The 17,506-nt window shown below is 38.5% G+C and overlaps 2 protein-coding genes across 3 annotated transcripts in view; one reads left to right on the top strand and one right to left on the bottom strand.

The window, feature by feature from the left end:
- MFSD14A (major facilitator superfamily domain containing 14A) overlaps positions 1–9,395 on the top strand; it is a 45,661-nt gene extending 36,266 nt beyond the window's left edge. Inside the window, exons 9-12 of the mRNA XM_032422767.1 lie at positions 4,054–4,166; positions 5,475–5,572; positions 6,717–6,880; positions 7,935–9,395. Of these exons, the coding sequence (XP_032278658.1) occupies positions 4,054–4,166; positions 5,475–5,572; positions 6,717–6,880; positions 7,935–8,141 (582 nt within the window). The 3' untranslated portion in view covers positions 8,142–9,395. The remainder of the gene's footprint in view (positions 1–4,053; positions 4,167–5,474; positions 5,573–6,716; positions 6,881–7,934) is intronic.
- A 143-nt stretch (positions 9,396–9,538) lies between these two features.
- SASS6 (SAS-6 centriolar assembly protein) overlaps positions 9,539–17,506 on the bottom strand; it is a 54,266-nt gene continuing 46,298 nt past the window's right edge. Inside the window, exons 15-17 of one of the 2 annotated variants that reach the window (XM_032422750.1) lie at positions 13,848–13,945; positions 11,231–11,325; positions 9,539–11,126 (exon numbers count right to left, since the gene is read on the bottom strand). In XM_032422750.1, coding sequence (XP_032278641.1) covers positions 11,020–11,126; positions 11,231–11,325; positions 13,848–13,945 — 300 coding nt within the window. In that variant the 3' untranslated portion in view covers positions 9,539–11,019. The remainder of the gene's footprint in view (positions 11,127–11,230; positions 11,326–13,847; positions 13,946–17,506) is intronic. The other variant, XM_032422756.1, reaches the window with a different exon arrangement.

Below are 17,506 nucleotides of genomic sequence, written 5' to 3'. Positions count from 1 at the left end.
CTCTGAGTAGACTGTGTGGTCAGGATTATATCACATTTGTCTTGGTCACTGTAGCACCCTGTATTGTGCCCGCAACCGAGTTAAGTGCTAAATTAGAGGCCATTGGTTTTTTGCCATGGTGTTTTTTGTTTTTTTTTTATGTTATGTTAATCACCATACAATACATCATTAGTTTTTGATGTTCCATGATTCATTGTTTGCGTATAACACCTAGTGCTCCATGCCGTACGTGCTTTCTTTAATACCCATCACCAGGCTAACTCATCCCCCCACACCCCGCCATGGTGTTTTTAAAACTTTAAAAAGGGTGCCTGGCTGGCTCAGTCGGTAGAGCATGCAACTCTTGATCCTGGGGTTGGGAGTTTGAGCCCCATGTTGGGTATAGAGATTACTTAAAAAAACAGAATCTTAAAATAAATCCTACATACATACTTACTTTAAAAATTAATAGGAAGCATTTAAAAATTGGGAGGTTATATGAAAATATGTGTATGTAGCTTCTCTCCCCAAATGATAAGATCTGGAAACATGGACATACCCACTTTCCAGTGGGAGCCAAATGGTTGCTGTCCCCTCTGGGGCTTTTAGGCCCCATCCCTTCTTTGGTGTCAGGAGGCATGAGTTCCTAACTCTTGCACTAAATAAATGTTTATGTGAGTGCAGGGATATTGTTGGAAACATTTCCTTCCTCAGTGCTCTGATCTAGTCCTCCATATGCTGTTGCCTCCCAAATTTCTATCTCCAGGCCAGCCCCGAGCTCTTGTTTGATACACATGTTGGGCATCTCAAACTCAACCAAAACTAAAATCTGGATTCCCTCCCTTTCGCACCACTCATCTCCTTGATGGGCATCACCACGCTCCTGGTTGTCGGGGCCACAACAAACCTCGGTGTTGTTTTTGTTGATTCTTGCCATTCTTTATCCTTACCACACATTCAGTCCCTCAGATGGTATCTCCTGTCACCAAAATCCATTCTGAACTGAAGCATCTCTCCCCATTTCTGTTACTAGTGGCCAGTCTGAGCCATGGCTGACGCCTCCTGGTCTCTCGCCTTCCAAATTTGTCTCCCTACAGTTTATTCGACACTTGTCAAGTAATTTTTGTAAAGTGAATTTTTTTTAAAGATTTTATTTTAGAGAGAAAGCGTGAGCATGAGCAGGGGGAGGGGCAAAGGGAGAGAGAGAGGATCTCAAGCGGACTCCAAGACAAGTGTGGAGCCCTACACAGGGCTTGATCCCACGACCCCGAGATCATGACCTGAGCCGAAATCAAGAGTCAGACGCTTAACCAACTAAGCCATCCAGGCGCCCCTGTAGAGTGAAATTTTAATCCTCTTGTTTAAAATTTACTTTCCATTGCAACCAGAATAAAACCTAGACTCAACGTGACTTCATTTTGCCCCATTCTCCATGTTGTTGAATACACTCCAGTTTAGGGCCTTTGCACTTGCTGTCACCCCTTGCTTGGAGCAGTGGAAATTCACATAGCCACCTCCCTCCCCATTCAGCTGTTGCCTCAGAAGGGCCTTCTCTGCCCATCCTGGTTTAAGCAACACCTCTATCCCACTACCCCATTTCTTTTTTTTTTTTTTTTTTTCATAGCAGCTACAACCTGCAGTTATCTTGCTAAATCAGGACACTTAGGTCCATCTTCCCTCCAAGATGAGGTATTCTGTTTGGTGACCAGTACTTTGACCTATTCTCTGACCCTTGGGTCAGTGCCCTTAAACCTAAAATAGCAGTGGGATATAGTAGGAACTTGGCAAATATTTGGTTAACTGACCAAAACTGATGTCAGTTAACTGTTAACTAGCTATGTACATCTTGGTTAAATTAGTCAGTTAACCTCTGGGACAAAAGGAGTTACACTAAATTAAGGGACACCAAATAATTTTTCTTGTCTAGCACACTGTATATACTAAGTAATTTATCCCATTATCATTGAGAATATTGTGACATATTTAAAAATCACATGCTTTCCATAAATACTAAGAAGGTACAGTAGCTGCTAGGCATACAAAGATATAGATATTTAAGGAAAGCTCCTGCCCTCAGGGAGAAAATCAGTGTTCCCAGTTAGGGTGTCTTGTATACAGGAAGTTTTTCTTTGCTAACTGCTTACTCTGGGTGAGTTCCCTTTTGTGGTTGTGGTTGAGAAGAATGTGATCCAGCAAGGTTCCATGTCTTGTGGAACTCAATTTTATACTAATGATTTAAGGGGGAATCTGAGAGAAGAAAGCGGAGTCCTAATTGTTCAAGAACCCTCACGGGGCTTTTCATATGCTTTCCACTGGCTTGTGATTATATCTGATTAAGCTCTTAAATGGTTGTTTCAATATCAAGAATTTTATTTATTTTATTTATTTATTTATTTTTAAAGATTATTTATTTATTTATTTATTTGAGAAAGAGAGAATGAGAGAGAGCACAAGAGGGAAGAGGGTCAGAGGGAGAAGCAGACTCCCTGCGGAGCAGGGAGCCCGATGTGGGACTCGATCCCGGGACTCCAGGATCATGGCCTGAGCTGAAGGCAGTCGCTTAACCAACTGAGCCTCCCAGGCGCCCCAAGAATTTTATTTATTTTAAAGATTTTATTTATTTTTGCGAGAAAGTGTGTGAGCATGAGGGGGCGGGGCGCGCAGAGAGAGAAGCAGACTCCTTGCTGAGCAGGGAGCCCGGATGTGAGCCTTGATCCCAGGACCCCGGGATCATGACCTGAGCTGAAGGCAGATGCTTAATTAGTTGACTGAGCCACCCAGGCGCCCTCAATTTAAAGAATTTTAAGCTGATATTTGATAATTGTACATTTACAGTTACAGTCATCAGCTAGTGATTTCCTGAATTATTTTCACCTTTTCCTCTGGATTTACTAGCTATCTTAAGTAGTATATTCAGTACTTTCATTAGAGTAGCAAGAAATAGGGGCACCTGGGTGGCTCAGTCGTTAAGTGTCCGCCTTCAGCTCAGGTCATGATCCCAGGGTCCTGGGATGGAGCACTGCATTGGGCTCCCTGCTCAGCGGGAAGCCTGCTTCTCCCTCTCCCACTCCCCCTGCTTGTGTTCCTTCTCTTGCTCTGTTAAATAAATAAAATCTTTAAAAAAAAAATGGCGAGAAATATTTTCTGACATCCCCAGCAAGGGGATGTCCCTTAGCAAGGACAATGCTAAGCATTTTATAAATAGCTCCTCTAACCAACATGACACAGTTTTGAAGTAGGTACTATTGCCATTTCGTAAGAGACAGAGAACTGTTTCAGTGTGAAGTAACTTGCCCAGGGTCACATAGTTAGAGCCAAGATTATGATCCAGACTATTTCTCCAAAGGCTGTGTTCTTATACTGTACTTTTCCCAAATCTACTTAGTTAGACCTGTTTACTGTTTGTAAAAGCATCATGCTTTCAGCAGTAATTTAAATGAAGGATATAGAGTAATTTTTTAAGATTTTATTTATTTATTTGACAGAGTGAGGCAGCGTGAAAGGGAACACAAGCAGGGGGAGCGGGAGAGGGAGAAGCAGTCTTCCTGTGGAGCAGGGAGCCTGATCTGGGGCTCAATCCCAGGACCCGGGATCATGACCTGAGCCGAAGGCAGATGCTTAACGACTGAGCCACCCAGGCGCCCCTAGAGTAATTCTTGTAGTGTTTGAGTTTTGCTTAGTTGGGAGGATAAGCATTTTGGATTAACTTAGACCTGTAAAAACTTTTAAAGCTGTTATGTAACAGGGATCCCCCAAATCATGGGTTCGAACTTTTTGATGCTACTTACAATTTCTGATTTAAGTGGTCAGTAGAAATGTACTGAATAGAAAGTTCACTTTTCTGTTTTCTTTTTCCCTGAATCTGGATCTGTGTCAGCAAAGGGACCGTTCATTTGCTCTGTACGATCTGGAGTAATGGTTTCAAGATGTATTCAGGGCAATTGTTAAAAAGCCAAAATGTAAAGTGTAGCAGTCCTTTTATATTACAGACTGAAGGAAGTCACCAAGTATTTTTTATTTTTAAAAAGTTCTTTTCTGATAAACCATTCTATTCTGGTTTTTCTTCTTTTCTAGACCATAGTCTTGAGTTTACTTATGCGGTCAATTGGAAATAAGAACACCATTTTATTGGGTCTAGGATTTCAAATATTACAGCTGGCATGGTATGGCTTTGGTTCAGAACCTTGGTAGGTATATTTTAATTTTTAAATTTTTGATGTTTGCCTTTTTCTTTTTTCAGCTTTATTGAGGTGTAACTGACAGATTTTCTTTTTAAAGATTTACTTATTTTAGAGAGGAGAGAGAGCATGAACATACATGTGAGTGGGGTAGGGGCAGAGCGGGAGAATCCCCAGCAGATTCCCTGCTGAGCGCAGAGCCTGATGTGGGGGTCGATCCCAGGACCCTGAGCCAAAATCAAGAGTTGGACACCCAACTGACTGAGCCACCCAGGCACCCCTAATTGGCAGACATTTTTGTATTTGCTTCTCATCTGAGGCTTATTATTAGATTTTAATCTGTCTCCTACTATGCTTTATTTCTCTCAAAATGTATATAATACAGATTTCTCACTTGTGTATTTGTATATTCTAGAATGGCTTGAGGATAGAGAGGTGTGACATTTTCTGTGTGACAGATTCGATTTTTAAATAAGATTAGTTTTTAAATCTCTACTGAGCATTTAATCTGTATCAGTCTGTCATTAGGATAAAACATGTAATCTCAAAGCAGCAAAGCCCTGAAAGCTAGCACTATTTACCTTTTTTGTTTTTCTGTTAGAAAAAAAATGTGTAGCATCAGTGATCATTACTGATGGCAGACCAGAAGTTAATTGAGCAAGCCCGATTGTTTTGGTCCCAGCTTCATGCCAGAGAAAAGGCTCTTTGCTTTTCTCGCCAGTCTGGTGGCCTGCAGGGTGATGGCAGTAGTGAGGTCGAGGTCGGGCCGCGCAGGCGCACCTTTATGCTCCGGGTGACGGGACTGAACTCGCTTCGCTCAGGTTTTCATTCCCCCGAACATACTACCTCTGTTCGGATTTGGATAGGAGTAAGCAGCAAGAGTGTGTTTTGATGGTTGTTTTGTTTTCCAGGCTAGTTTTTACAAAGAGGTGCTCACAATTTAAATGATCTAAAGCATTTATTTTGAGTATTAAGCCCAGAACATCCAAGGCTTAGGTCAGCTCAGTAGCTTCATGCTGAAGCACAGGTCTGCGGGAACAGTGCCTGCAGAGTGACTAACTGGCTGGGGAAACACGAAATGATGGTTTTTTATGTGTATCGTACGTTATTCTCAACGGCCTCCCTGTCCCCACCCACCGCTCAGGCTTAGAGTGACTTGCCCAGAGTCACACAGGAAGGAAGGAATAGACCAAGTACAATTCTCCTTCTCCCTGTACCACAGCCGTTTTGCAGTAACAGTTACTTGAATTCAAGTGTGTGTTCTGAGTGAGAGGCGCAGTGGAGAACGTATTTTTGTTTTGCTGCTTTGGGTTACAGGATGATGTGGGCTGCCGGGGCTGTAGCGGCCATGTCCAGCATTACCTTTCCAGCAGTCAGTGCCCTTGTTTCACGAACTGCTGATGCTGATCAACAAGGTGAGTTGACGAGAACCCATGATTACTATTTCAAAGCACGAATACTCGAATCCTATGTCCTATCTCCTTCCTCAGTACAGGATCGTAAATGTATCAAGGTAAAGAATTTAAAATTGCTTTCATTGCTAAGAGGAAAAGCAGATTCCAGGGTACTGTCCTTAGATGGGTATCTACTCTCACTCTTTTTTTTTTTTTTAAAGATTTTATTTATTTATTTGACAGAGAGAGATAGCGAGAGCAGGAACACAAGCAGGGGGAGTGGGAGAGGGAGAAGCAGGCTTCCTGCCGAGCAGGGAGCCCGATGTGGGACTCGATCCCAGGACCCTGGGATCATGACCCGAGCCGAAGGCAGACGCTTAACGACTGAGCCACCCAGGCGCCCCATGTCTCTCACTCTTGAGTGCGTGGCGCTCGCTGTCCTTTCGCTAGAAAATCTAGTGATAGGCTGGCCACCTTATGTCCACTTTTAAGTGTTTACTATGATGTGCTAGACACGTTGGGTTTAAGTAACCCTTTTATTTAAATCTTAGGTTTCAGTTATCTAAAGACCTTAGAAAACATTATCTTACGCTTTTGTGATAGGAACATTTAATTCTCAAAACGCTAACAGATAAATAATTCTTTGAAAAAGATGTGTTTTCTCTAGTCATAAGGGGAGAAAAAGGGTATTACAAAAGAGTGGCAGCGATCACTTGGTTGATAAATGAGGAAGGAAAGGCCTGTGGCCAAAGCAAATTGCATTTTAAATTTGAGAAAAGATCCCAGAGAAAAGCAAAACTCAAACTCTGTATTTGACTCAGTGGGGTCTTAAGTAGCTGCTTGGGGGCAGTTTTTTCTTTTTTAACAATTATGCTTGTGAACTCATGTCTAATTTTTAGCCAGGGGTGTTTTAAAGGGAAATAAGGTGCTTTTGCCCACTTGTTTAAACTAGGTCTATGTCTGGGTTGGGTTTACCTGATCTCACATTTGTATCAGATAGCTTACTTTGTAGAGCTGAGGGCTTCTAAGTACTTTTTAATGCCATCTTGGTAAATTGCTAGTGTCTGATGAGAGCTTTTGTTTTAGATTGACTTCCTGTTTGTACTGGTTCTAGGGCAGGAAAAAAATAAGCGGTGCATTACATAATTTGTGTAAACCAATTTAGGTGTTGTTCAAGGAATGATAACAGGAATTCGAGGATTGTGCAATGGTCTGGGACCAGCTCTTTATGGATTCATTTTCTACATATTCCATGTGGAACTTAAAGAACTGCCAATGACAGGAACAGACTTGGGAACAAACACAAGCCCACAGCACCACTTTGAACAGGTAATTCTTCGTTCACCTGATAGACATACAGTTCACTTGGCTGGATTGAAAGATAAATGGTTTTTGATCACCCAAGCTTTTACATGAGATGATTTCAGCACTTAAAAACCAAAGCCAAAGAGGCTGTGCTCCCCTGTATAATACCTCTTTCTCAAATTGGCTGTCCATACCTTTTCCCTCAAAAATTTAAGAATTACTGAAATATTCTAGTGTGTGGTATTACACCTCGTGGCGTGGGTAACAGCCCCCATGTGTACCGCTGTCTGTCTCATCGGGGTCTTGCGCGATGCACGAGGCCCCCAGGCGAGGCCTGCCTTCTCTAGCAACCGGCAGCTAGGTGCTGATTCACATCTTTGTTCACTTGTTTGCTGTACTTTCCCTCCTTACAACTGAAAATACTAACGGCAGACATCATCCCTTTAGCCAATGCAAATAGCTCATCAGTTCCGTGCTTGTATAGCAGAGCGCCAAGACTACTGTTAAATAAAAATGTTTGTTTGTGGGCTGTACACAGGTTAAACTGGCTCTGCAAGTTTTTGCTAAGGATGAACGTAACTTTGGGCTAAAACAAAGGCCTTTTTCATTCTTATGGTAACAGCCTTAGCTGTGTTTCCCTCACTTGTCGTTACTAGAGAATGTATTTAGCTTTTTAAACAGAGAAAACGGTCATTGATTCCGCTACGGTAGTTAATGGCATATGCTACTTAATTTTACTTTTGAGAGCTTCCTGCTGAACTAATGAGGTGAAGGCTTATAGGATGTGTTCAGATTCTGTGCTACAAGTGACCATCTATTTCTGCATAGGCTGTTTTTTAAAAAATCTTTTGGCTCTGTTTCTTGGATCAGTTATTATCCTCAGAATTTTAAAGTGAGAGTATGATCGTGTCCCTTTTCTCCTGAAAAGCAAATGCATTTTCTAACTGTAGCTCTGATGAAGAAAGAGAGAAAAACCTTGATTTATAACTCATAGCAATCTGGGATTACTAAAAGATAAGCAGTGTCTTTAGAGCCGAGACGTCGGCGCAAAAACCCTAATTATCTTTTCCTTTCTCAGAATTCGATCATCCCTGGCCCCCCCTTCCTATTTGGAGCCTGTTCGGTACTGCTGGCTCTGCTTGTTGCCTTGTTTATTCCAGAACATACCAATTTGAGCTTACGGTCCAGCAGCTGGAGAAAGCACTGCGGCAGTCACAGCCATCCTCACAGTACACAAGCGCCAGGAGAGGCCAAAGAACCTTTGCTCCAGGACACAAATGTGTGATGACCGAAATCAGGAAGACTTTTCTCTCACACCCAGGTCTTAGTTTTCACCTGTAGTTCTGGATGTACATTCCATTTCCATCTACAATGTACTTTAAGATTGTCTTAAGAAATGTATCTGCATGAACTCCGTGGGAACTAAAGAAAGAACCAGAACCGGACAGTTTTCCAAAGATGTTACAATTTCTTTTGAAAAGAAACCTTTTGTTTATTAGCACCAGTTTCTTGCCACTAAGCTTTTTGTTTTATTATACATCCTTTAATTAAAAACTATATACGTACCTTCTTAGATACTAGCAACGTCTCTGCTACCATTTCCTTCAGGTGTTGAGCTTTAACTCTATTTATGCTGACTCACAGCGAGACAGAGTAGGTAGTACGGTTATGGACCTGTTCGTTTTTAACACTGTAAAATCTTGGGTCAAATAATTCAAAGCCTTAATGCAGATGCACTAAAGTAAAGAAATGGTAAATGAATTGTTTGCATTAAAAAAAAAAACTCTTTAAGAAAATTGTACTAAATCTGAATCATGTTTCAAGCTTGTTTGTAGTTATTTTATTTTAAACATTCACCACTGTTTTTGAAATGAGAAAATATCAGCCATTTAGAATTTAAATTGGGGTAGAGTCTAAATCTAAACACTGGCTCAGATTTGTTCCCCAGCTACTTACACCACTATTCTTTTAATGTTTGCATAATCATAAGAACCTCAACACTTGAATACATAATCTAAAAATTATATAGTAAAGCTGGTAGCCTTGAAAATGTCAATGTGATATCTATATGTAGATAAATATATATAGTGGCCTTTCAGGACTGTCACAGTAACACTTTATTTACAGAGCTAATGTTTGTCCTAAATTTTCAGGACCCTAGAAGAGAGCTTTATACAATTACTGATGTGAATTTCTCTAAAGTGTATATTTTTGTGTCCAGTTATATTATTTAAAAAAGTGTTACTTTGTAAAAATTGTACATAAAGTATTGTATAGTTTACACTGTTTTCATCTTGTGTGGTTATTGCTCAATGCTTTTTAAACTTGGAACATTCACTATGGTTAAATAAGGTCTTAAAAGAAATGTAAATATTCTGTTAATAAAATTAAATATTTTAATGATTTTTTTTTTAAAAGAAAGTCTTGATCTGTGATTCCCTGTAAGGTCTGTTTTGGCTTTATTTGTTACCATAATCATTTTTACAGTAACAAATCAAAGCTTTACATCATTTTCCCTTCAACCCCTTTTTTTTCTCCCTCACTACAACATACTCCTGTAGGAAGACAAAAGAAATGAAAACTTAGTCCGTAAATTAAACGGAAGTACTTAAATTCTAAGCATAGTCAACAGTTGCAGATCAATGCTGTTTCTGTTTTTACATACACGTCATATACCATACTTTATTAACAAAGCTCACAGTTCACAGAAATTAAGTGCAACCTTGTGATTATTAACACATGTACAGCTGTACACTGCAAAACAATTTCAAATAAAAAAGAACTACCTGTATGTCCTAAGTCCCATCCAAACCCTGTCACAATGTTTTATATATATGTTACCTTATATTTACAGGAAAGATTCTAGTATCACCAAGAGGCTACTTCCCAGATTATTATTAGTAAGTGATTTCAAGTTGCTGTAACCAAGTATTCTTACTAATACTCAGTATATTAAAATGACAAGTCACATATAAAAGTAACTACCCAATAATGGTCACTAAATTTTTTTGAATAAATCCCCTAGTTAAGACTGTTTGCAACTACCAGCACAGTTTCAAAGTATCACAAGACTCAATATTGTGGCTTCAGAAAAATATGAGCAAATACTAGATTGTCTTATCATGAACCCAATAATACTGATATTAATATACTGAATTCTCTTGCCTTATCTGTGTAGTAAGGTCCTTGAAAATAGTTTATAAATATTACATGAGCATTAGCAATCCTTGCAAACAAAAACTGATTTATACGTTTCATAAGAGAATGCTACTCTGTACTGGGTGAACCCACTCTGATATTATAAAAAAACAATGAATATTCATGATGCTCTTAAAGTATTTTGTATAGTACTAATTTTTAAAACATTCCACTAATTTAATTGTATAACAAACTAATAAAACTCCAAACAAAAGAGAAAAACTGGGTAAATGTAGTTTTCCAGGAAGCATTAAAATCCTATAAACTTCGCAGCTCAAATGATTAAAAGCACTTTATACCCAATCTGGTTATATAAATACATTGTCCAAATTATTTTTATAATTTATTAAAATTACTTAGACTTGTTCAATAGCTAATTTAAAGATGTTGCAAGGAAAATACCTACTTGCTATGAAGGATTAATTTCATTCATTAAAGGTAAATCTAAGACTTTTCCCTTTATGGTAAATATAATATAGATATCTTTGGAGATAATAATTTTCCCTCATAATTTTCAGGTGTCGAATTTAGAACTTTTACCAATGAAAATGATAAAATGAATTATTAACATTCTTTAGTTTCATATTATGTCTGAGCAGGTTTTCATTTACCCAGATACTCAATGACTAGAATGTCCCGTAAAAGCATCAACTCTTTCCTTAGAACTACTTTTCTAAGGATTCATTTAATAAAATTCATACTGTTATTCTATAAAACACCATGTACACAAACTAAAAGGTGTCATTTCCTGAGAATCTTCACTCAGAATCCCCCAAGTACAAACCAGCTCCTCTAGCTTGTCATGAAATGACAGCAGTACTTAAAAAGGATCCAAACAATCTAATACAGTAAGCTCAAGTAAACTTTGAAACTTGCTGGCTGAGGATTTGATCTATGCTGTTCATATATTTTTAAACCATGGGAATTTCTAAAATTTCAATAAAATGTAAAAGGTAACACTAGCACTAACTGTTTGTTAACTGCCCGGGGAAATACGCTGAAGATGCAGAAGGGAGCACTGCGGGTTTGGAAGATGTCTGTAATGCTCCCAAAGTGCCATCTTTTTGATGGTCTGCAAATGAGGACAAAAAAAAATTATTTGTATTCACTTACGTCTTTGTAAAATATAGTCAATTAAACCACAGTGTAAAATCCATTTCAGAACTGTCCTCTCACCTGGATTATTGAACAGGTTTTGGCTGAGCCCGCGTAAAGGAATGCTATCTTCCCTTTTCTTCAGGTATTTGGATTCCAGCCCTAAATTTGCACCACTTGAAACGAAAATAGTAATTATTTACTTATCTTAACAAAGCCTTCTTTTCACTTTAAAAGTTAATTTTGAAGGTTTATCTAATCTACAGACATACATATATATAAAATAATCTGTTGATAGCTTTGTTCAAAACAAATCATATTCTTCAGTGGTTTCTTAAGTAATTTATCCATAAGCCAAAATACCCTTCCCAGTAAACAGTAGACTATAATAAATAACACTAGTAAGTCGAAGAGCTAAGATAAAAAATATAGGGGAAATGAAAACTCTAGTACTATGAAACTATAAAACAATAGTGCGTAAGTGATACACGAATGAAAACAAATGTTCGTGCTTCAAGAGTATCATTATTTAATCATTTCTATCTCATTTTGTATGTAAAACGAGTAAGGGAAAAAAATAAAAAATAAAAATAAAATGAGTAAGGGGCGCGTGGGTGGCTCAGTCGGTTAAGCCTCCAAATCGATCTTAGCTCAGGTCTTGATCTCAGGGTTGTGAGTTCAAGCCCTGCGTTGGGTTTACGCTAGGCGTGGAGCCTACTTTAAAAAAAAATAAAATAAAATAAAAATAAAATGAGTAAGATTTTTCCTTTGCCAAAAGCTCTTCAAAATTTTATAGTACTTCAAAGTTCATTAATATTTAGCACTATTAAAATTAATAATGAATTCTAGTCAGATGAACACAAATATAAAATTTTGGAAAAACATGGGGGGCATTTATGTAGATGTATTTTTCCCCTTTCTACCACCATATTCCTTTTTCCTATATCTGTCCAGTGTCAAGTTTCTCAGTAGTTCCATGTAACAAGAATTTAAAGACACTGGTAAAACAATGTACATTCTTGAAATTAAATGGTCTTTTTCCAATTTTCAGAAAAGAATTAAGTGGGTGAATAGATATTTCCTTCAGTTTTAGCTTTTTTTTAACTTTTGATACCCACTGCCACTTTTCCTACCTGACAACAAATAAAGTAAAAAACCAATCACAAACAGAAAGCACTCAAAATAGCTGAACAGTCCTAATTTTATGGACACATGGTTATGTTTGGTTTTGTACCAGAAATACGATATTTTCTGCAAGTAAAATTGCTCTTGGTGAGTATGACAGAGTTAAATATATAAACATCGTGTTCTACCATTAACATGAATTCCAGATGCACTGCCTCTTGAACAAGTGTGAGATTAAATATAACAAATATATACATTTCAAGACTTCAAAGAATTCTGCTTTTTAAAAAAGGCTCACAAACTATTTTAATATTCATGTTGGTGCCAACTTTAGAGAAGCCAATGAGTAAGAGCCAGAGAACTGGGATAAGAAGCCTCTTGGAAGTGTTAGTAATTTATTCTGCAATACATTGGAATGATGCTAGCTAATGGTAATGAGTGCCAGCAGACAGGTCTTAAAGTGATTAAATTTTAAGAAGCGTAATAATAAGAAAAAAATAGTACAAACATGTATAGACTACCAGAGAGACTACAGAGAGACAAGTTTTCATGAGCTGTTTAATTTAGTCACAACTCACTGACAGAACAAACCCCACTATGTAAAACCTGTGTAAGAGCTAAAAAGTAGGAAGGAATTTCTGAGTAGGCAAAACAAGTCATAAAATTAAAGCTTATTTCGATAGGTATGGAACAATCTCACAAGCCTCGTTATTCTTAGCAAAGAATTCTAGCTGTTTAAAGATTTTTTTTTTCATTTATTTGAGAGAGAGAGAATGAGATAGAGAGAGCATGGGAGGGGGGAGGGTCAGAGGGAGAAGCAGACTCCCCGCTAAGCGGGGAGCCCGATGCGGGACTCAATCCTGGGACTCCAGGATCATGACCTGAGCCGAAGGCAGTCGCCCAACCAACTGAGCCACCTAGGCGCCCAAATTCTAGCTGTTTAAAATAGCTGACTTCTGGGGCGCCTGGGTGGCTCAGTTGGTTAAGACTCCGACTCTCGGTTTTGGCTCAGGTCATGATGTCAGGGTCCTGAGATGGAGCCGTCGGACTCCGTGCTCAGCAGGAAGTCAGCTTCTCTCCCTCTCCTTCTGTCCCTCCCCTTGCTCATGTTCGCTGTCTCTCTAAAATAAATAAATCTTTAAAATATAAATAAAATAAATAAAATAAAATAGCTGGCTTCTCAGAGTACTTTACACTGGAAGCATTAATTCAGAAAAATGGAGTGCTTCCAGAGGCAGACACAGCCAAAACAAAAACAAAAACCACACTAAAGGGAGTTAAAAAGATTTCTATCTAGTTGCCCAAAAGCAGATGAAAGGTAGTTCAGTTATGTAGGAAAGTCTCTCCTAAATAATAAAATTTTACTGTATGTTTAACTGTCTACTACAGTTTAAAAAAATATGGGAAATCTCTTTCTTATAGATAAAAGGAACTCCACTTCAATCCCACTGATTAGCAACTTCAAATGTCACAGATAAATAAGTGGGCATCAAAGCTTTCAAGAACGGATAAAAATTATTTAAGATGACTTTCAAAATTGCAAACATTAAATTTTATGCCAAGAAGTACTTACTTTTCCTTATCAGTTGAGCAAGGCATACTAATAGTTGTTCCTGACTGAACATCTCCTAGTGATGTATTTGGTTTTGTAAACTGCAAGTTAAACTGAACCTGTAAACACGGAAAACACCGCATGTAACTGAATTAGTGAGAATTGAGACAGCTGCATATGGAGACAGGTGATTAAAATTCTTTTCTGCTAAATCTAGACCATAGAAGAACAGGTTCAACATGAATTCTATAACACAAGCACATTTTCTTGACAAGATTTAACCAACAACAAAAAATCCTATTTCTCTTTGTCAAAAACATTCCGGTGATAGAAGCAAGATGAACAGCATAAAATAATTCTCTTAACAATTATTTTGAAACAAAAACAAACATACAGCTGCACAACCTGGGTCTGAGTTGCGGGGGTCTACTTAAACACGGATTTTGGTCAACAAATACAGTACAGGAGAATGAGGTACCGTACGTCTCCTCACCCCCGCCTAAAGTTAGCAAAACTGGATCCTGGAGTAACACCTCTTATCCACTACCCAGAAATGTAGAAAACGTCCTTCTATGCAACATCTAGGGGAAGGCAGAGCACCTTTACCATCTCTCTAGGTTGGCATGACCCACTGACTCCCTACCTGGTTCTAAGGCAGCTTCTGCTTACAGGACATGCTGGCAAGCTATGAGCCGCTAGATCCCTGGGGTATTAGCTCGTCTGCTTGGAGGACATTCAGTATGGCAGACGGCACCCCTCCCTGCTGCCTGCTCTGCATTGCGGGCTTCTTCCTGTCATTGTGGGGTTCCCCCAGACCCTTTGGTGATGTGGTATCATTCTGTGATCCCTGGCCAAGTAGGACCAGTAACTGGCCCCGCCACTTCAGCAAGAATCCCTCTCCAGAGCTGTTCAAGGCTTCAGTGAACTTAACCCTCATGCCCACGTAGTGGGATGAGGATGGCCAAAAGCAGGTGAAAGTCCTGCTGCTCCAGCTTACCCTGTATCTTTCCTCTACCTTCCCTTTGCTTGTTGTCATTTGGCAACTTCTTACTTTTCAGTCACAATATAAAATACATTTGTGGGGAAAAAAAAAAAAATACAGTAGTTCAATTTGGGGAAAGTCAAAAGTTACATGCAGTTTTTCAACAATGCGGAGGTCAATGCCCCCAAACCCCAGCACAATTCAAGGGTCAACTGTATATTTAAATAAGTGTCATAGTTCTAAAAGTTGTCTCCCTACTTAACCACAATGATGCACATACCTCATGCATTCTGAGAATTCTTTCCTTTTCATAAATTTTTCAAAGTCTGTTATATTTAAGGATTCTAAATGAAAGCTAGGAATTTGAATTTTAGAACAATCAAAAGTAGTGGTGCCTGGGTGGCTCAGTCGGTTAAGCGGCCGATTCTTGGTTTTGGCTCAGGTCATGATCTCAGGCTCAGGCTTTGCACTCCACAGGGAGTCTGCTTCTCTCCCTCTCTGCCTCCCTCTGCCCCTTCTCTCTCGCTTGCTATCCCTCCCTCCCTATATCTAATAAATAAAAAATAAATCTTTAAAACAATCAAAAGTAATCCAAGAATCTATACAAAAATCCAAACTAAAATATACAACTGAGGTTTCATACCAGAAATTTATAAATGGGTTGTATATTAGAAAAAGGTATACATATAAGTCACCACACTAATAGATTAAAAAAAAACTATGACTACTTGCATACAAAGGGAAAAGGCATGAGAAAACAATAAATATTTTTAGTAAAAATTCACAATAAAATAGCAATAGATACTAACTCTTGGTTAAAATTACAAATTACAAAGGTATATGCTACTGTACTTGACTATCAAAGTTCAATATTCCAAAGATATTAGTTCTCCCTACATTAATCTATGCATTTCACATAACCTTAAACACATTTTTAAAAGTAAAACAAGCTGATTCTAATATTCCTTATAGAAAAATAAATACGAAAGAGTAAGAAATATTAAGAAAGTACCGATATCAATTCATAAGATACAGACAAAAATCATGTACTAGAAAACTGGACAAAATAAAAATGGTCTCAAATACTGAACAACAGGTAGTACACAACTGTGATCTTTGAGAGAAGTGTGATCCCTACAACTGACCCAGGTTTCCAAGTGGAGGCACTTTACCTAAATTCAGTGACAGAGGGAAAACATAATTGCTAAATGGAAGAGATGAGATCAGAATTTAGGGAGGCTGGGGTGAGTGGAAGTTGCAGGGCAGAATTCTGATGAGAAAGAAGGGGTGCCTAGGTAGCTCAGTCAGTTAAGCGTCTGACTCTTGATTCTGGCTTAGGATATGACAGAGTTGTGAGATCGAGCGCCATATCAGGCTCCACGCTCAGTGTGGCGTCTGCTTGGGATTCTCTCTCCTCTCCCTCTGCCCCTCCTCCTGCTTATGTTCACTTCCTCACTCTCTCTCAAATAAATGAAAAAATTAAAAAAAGAACGTATAGGGGCGCCTGGGTGGCTCAGTTGGTTAAGCAACTGCCTTCGGCTCAGGTCATGATCCTGGAGTCCCAGGATCGAGTCCCGCATCGGGCTCCCTGCTCGGCAGGGAGTCTGCTTCTCCCTCTGACCCTCCCCCCTCTCATGTGCTCTCTCTCTCTCTCTCTCTCTCACTCTCTCAAATAAATGACTAAATCTTTAAAAATAAATAAATAAATAAATAAATAAAGAACGTATAAAGAGAAAAATCTCTGGAAATCTGCACATGGGTCCCTTTGAGTTTTTCCTCAGCACTAGACACATGCATAGGGAAAAATCTCCACAAGACTAAAAAAAGAAATGGGAGTTTTAACTTAAACAATTCCCAACGCTCATAATCATGGAGTCAAAGTTGAAAGTCCTTGGTAATCATTTAGGGCATTCAGTGAAGAGCCAGGAAGGATCACAGCTTCATAGAAGGGAACTGTCCCTTGAGTAAAAGCTACCCTAGATGCACTGAAGTAAAGCTAAAGAAAAAAACAAAAAAACCCAGAATGCTCCAAAGGGATGAAAGGAACCCCAAACTAACTTAAATAGCAGCCACTCTTTAAAAAAGGAAGATAACAAAATCCATACAGTCAACAATGTAACCACTAAAAATGTTCCACATTCTATCAAAAATTACTAGAGATGACAATAAGGAAGAAAATGTGAAAACACCAAGAAAAAAACAATCAATAAAACAGATCCAGAAATGACAGAAATGATAACAGAACAAGGACAGAGATGTTAGAACAATGATAATTATGAACAAGTATTTAATGGAAATCAAAAGTATGGGAAAAATGAAAGGTATAAAAAAGAGTAAAACTGAAATTGCAGAGATGACATATTCATTATCTAAAATACAGATTTCTCACTGGACAGAAATACCAGCATATTAAACACTACAGAAATAAAGACTGGTAAACTTTAAGACAGAACATTAGAATATAAAATGAAGCATAAAAAAATAAAATAAATGAACAGTCTCAATGGAAAAATATGTGATCAACTGTGTGTAACTAGAGTACTGAAAGGAAATAACAGAAAAAAAAGAGTGAAATAATGACTAAAATTTTCCAAGCTGTCAACCATTAACCCCTGATAACAAGTCCTCAATAAAAAGCCCTAATCGATGATATACATGTACCACACCAAGGCATATCATAAATAAGTTGCTGGAAAAA

Source organism: Phoca vitulina, unplaced genomic scaffold, assembly GCF_004348235.1.
Source record: "Phoca vitulina isolate PV1807 unplaced genomic scaffold, GSC_HSeal_1.0 scaffold2, whole genome shotgun sequence".
Taxonomy (NCBI): Eukaryota; Metazoa; Chordata; class Mammalia; order Carnivora; family Phocidae; genus Phoca; species Phoca vitulina.
The sequence above is the reverse complement of the archived record's forward strand: the minus strand, read 5'-3'. Positions and strand labels throughout refer to the sequence as shown.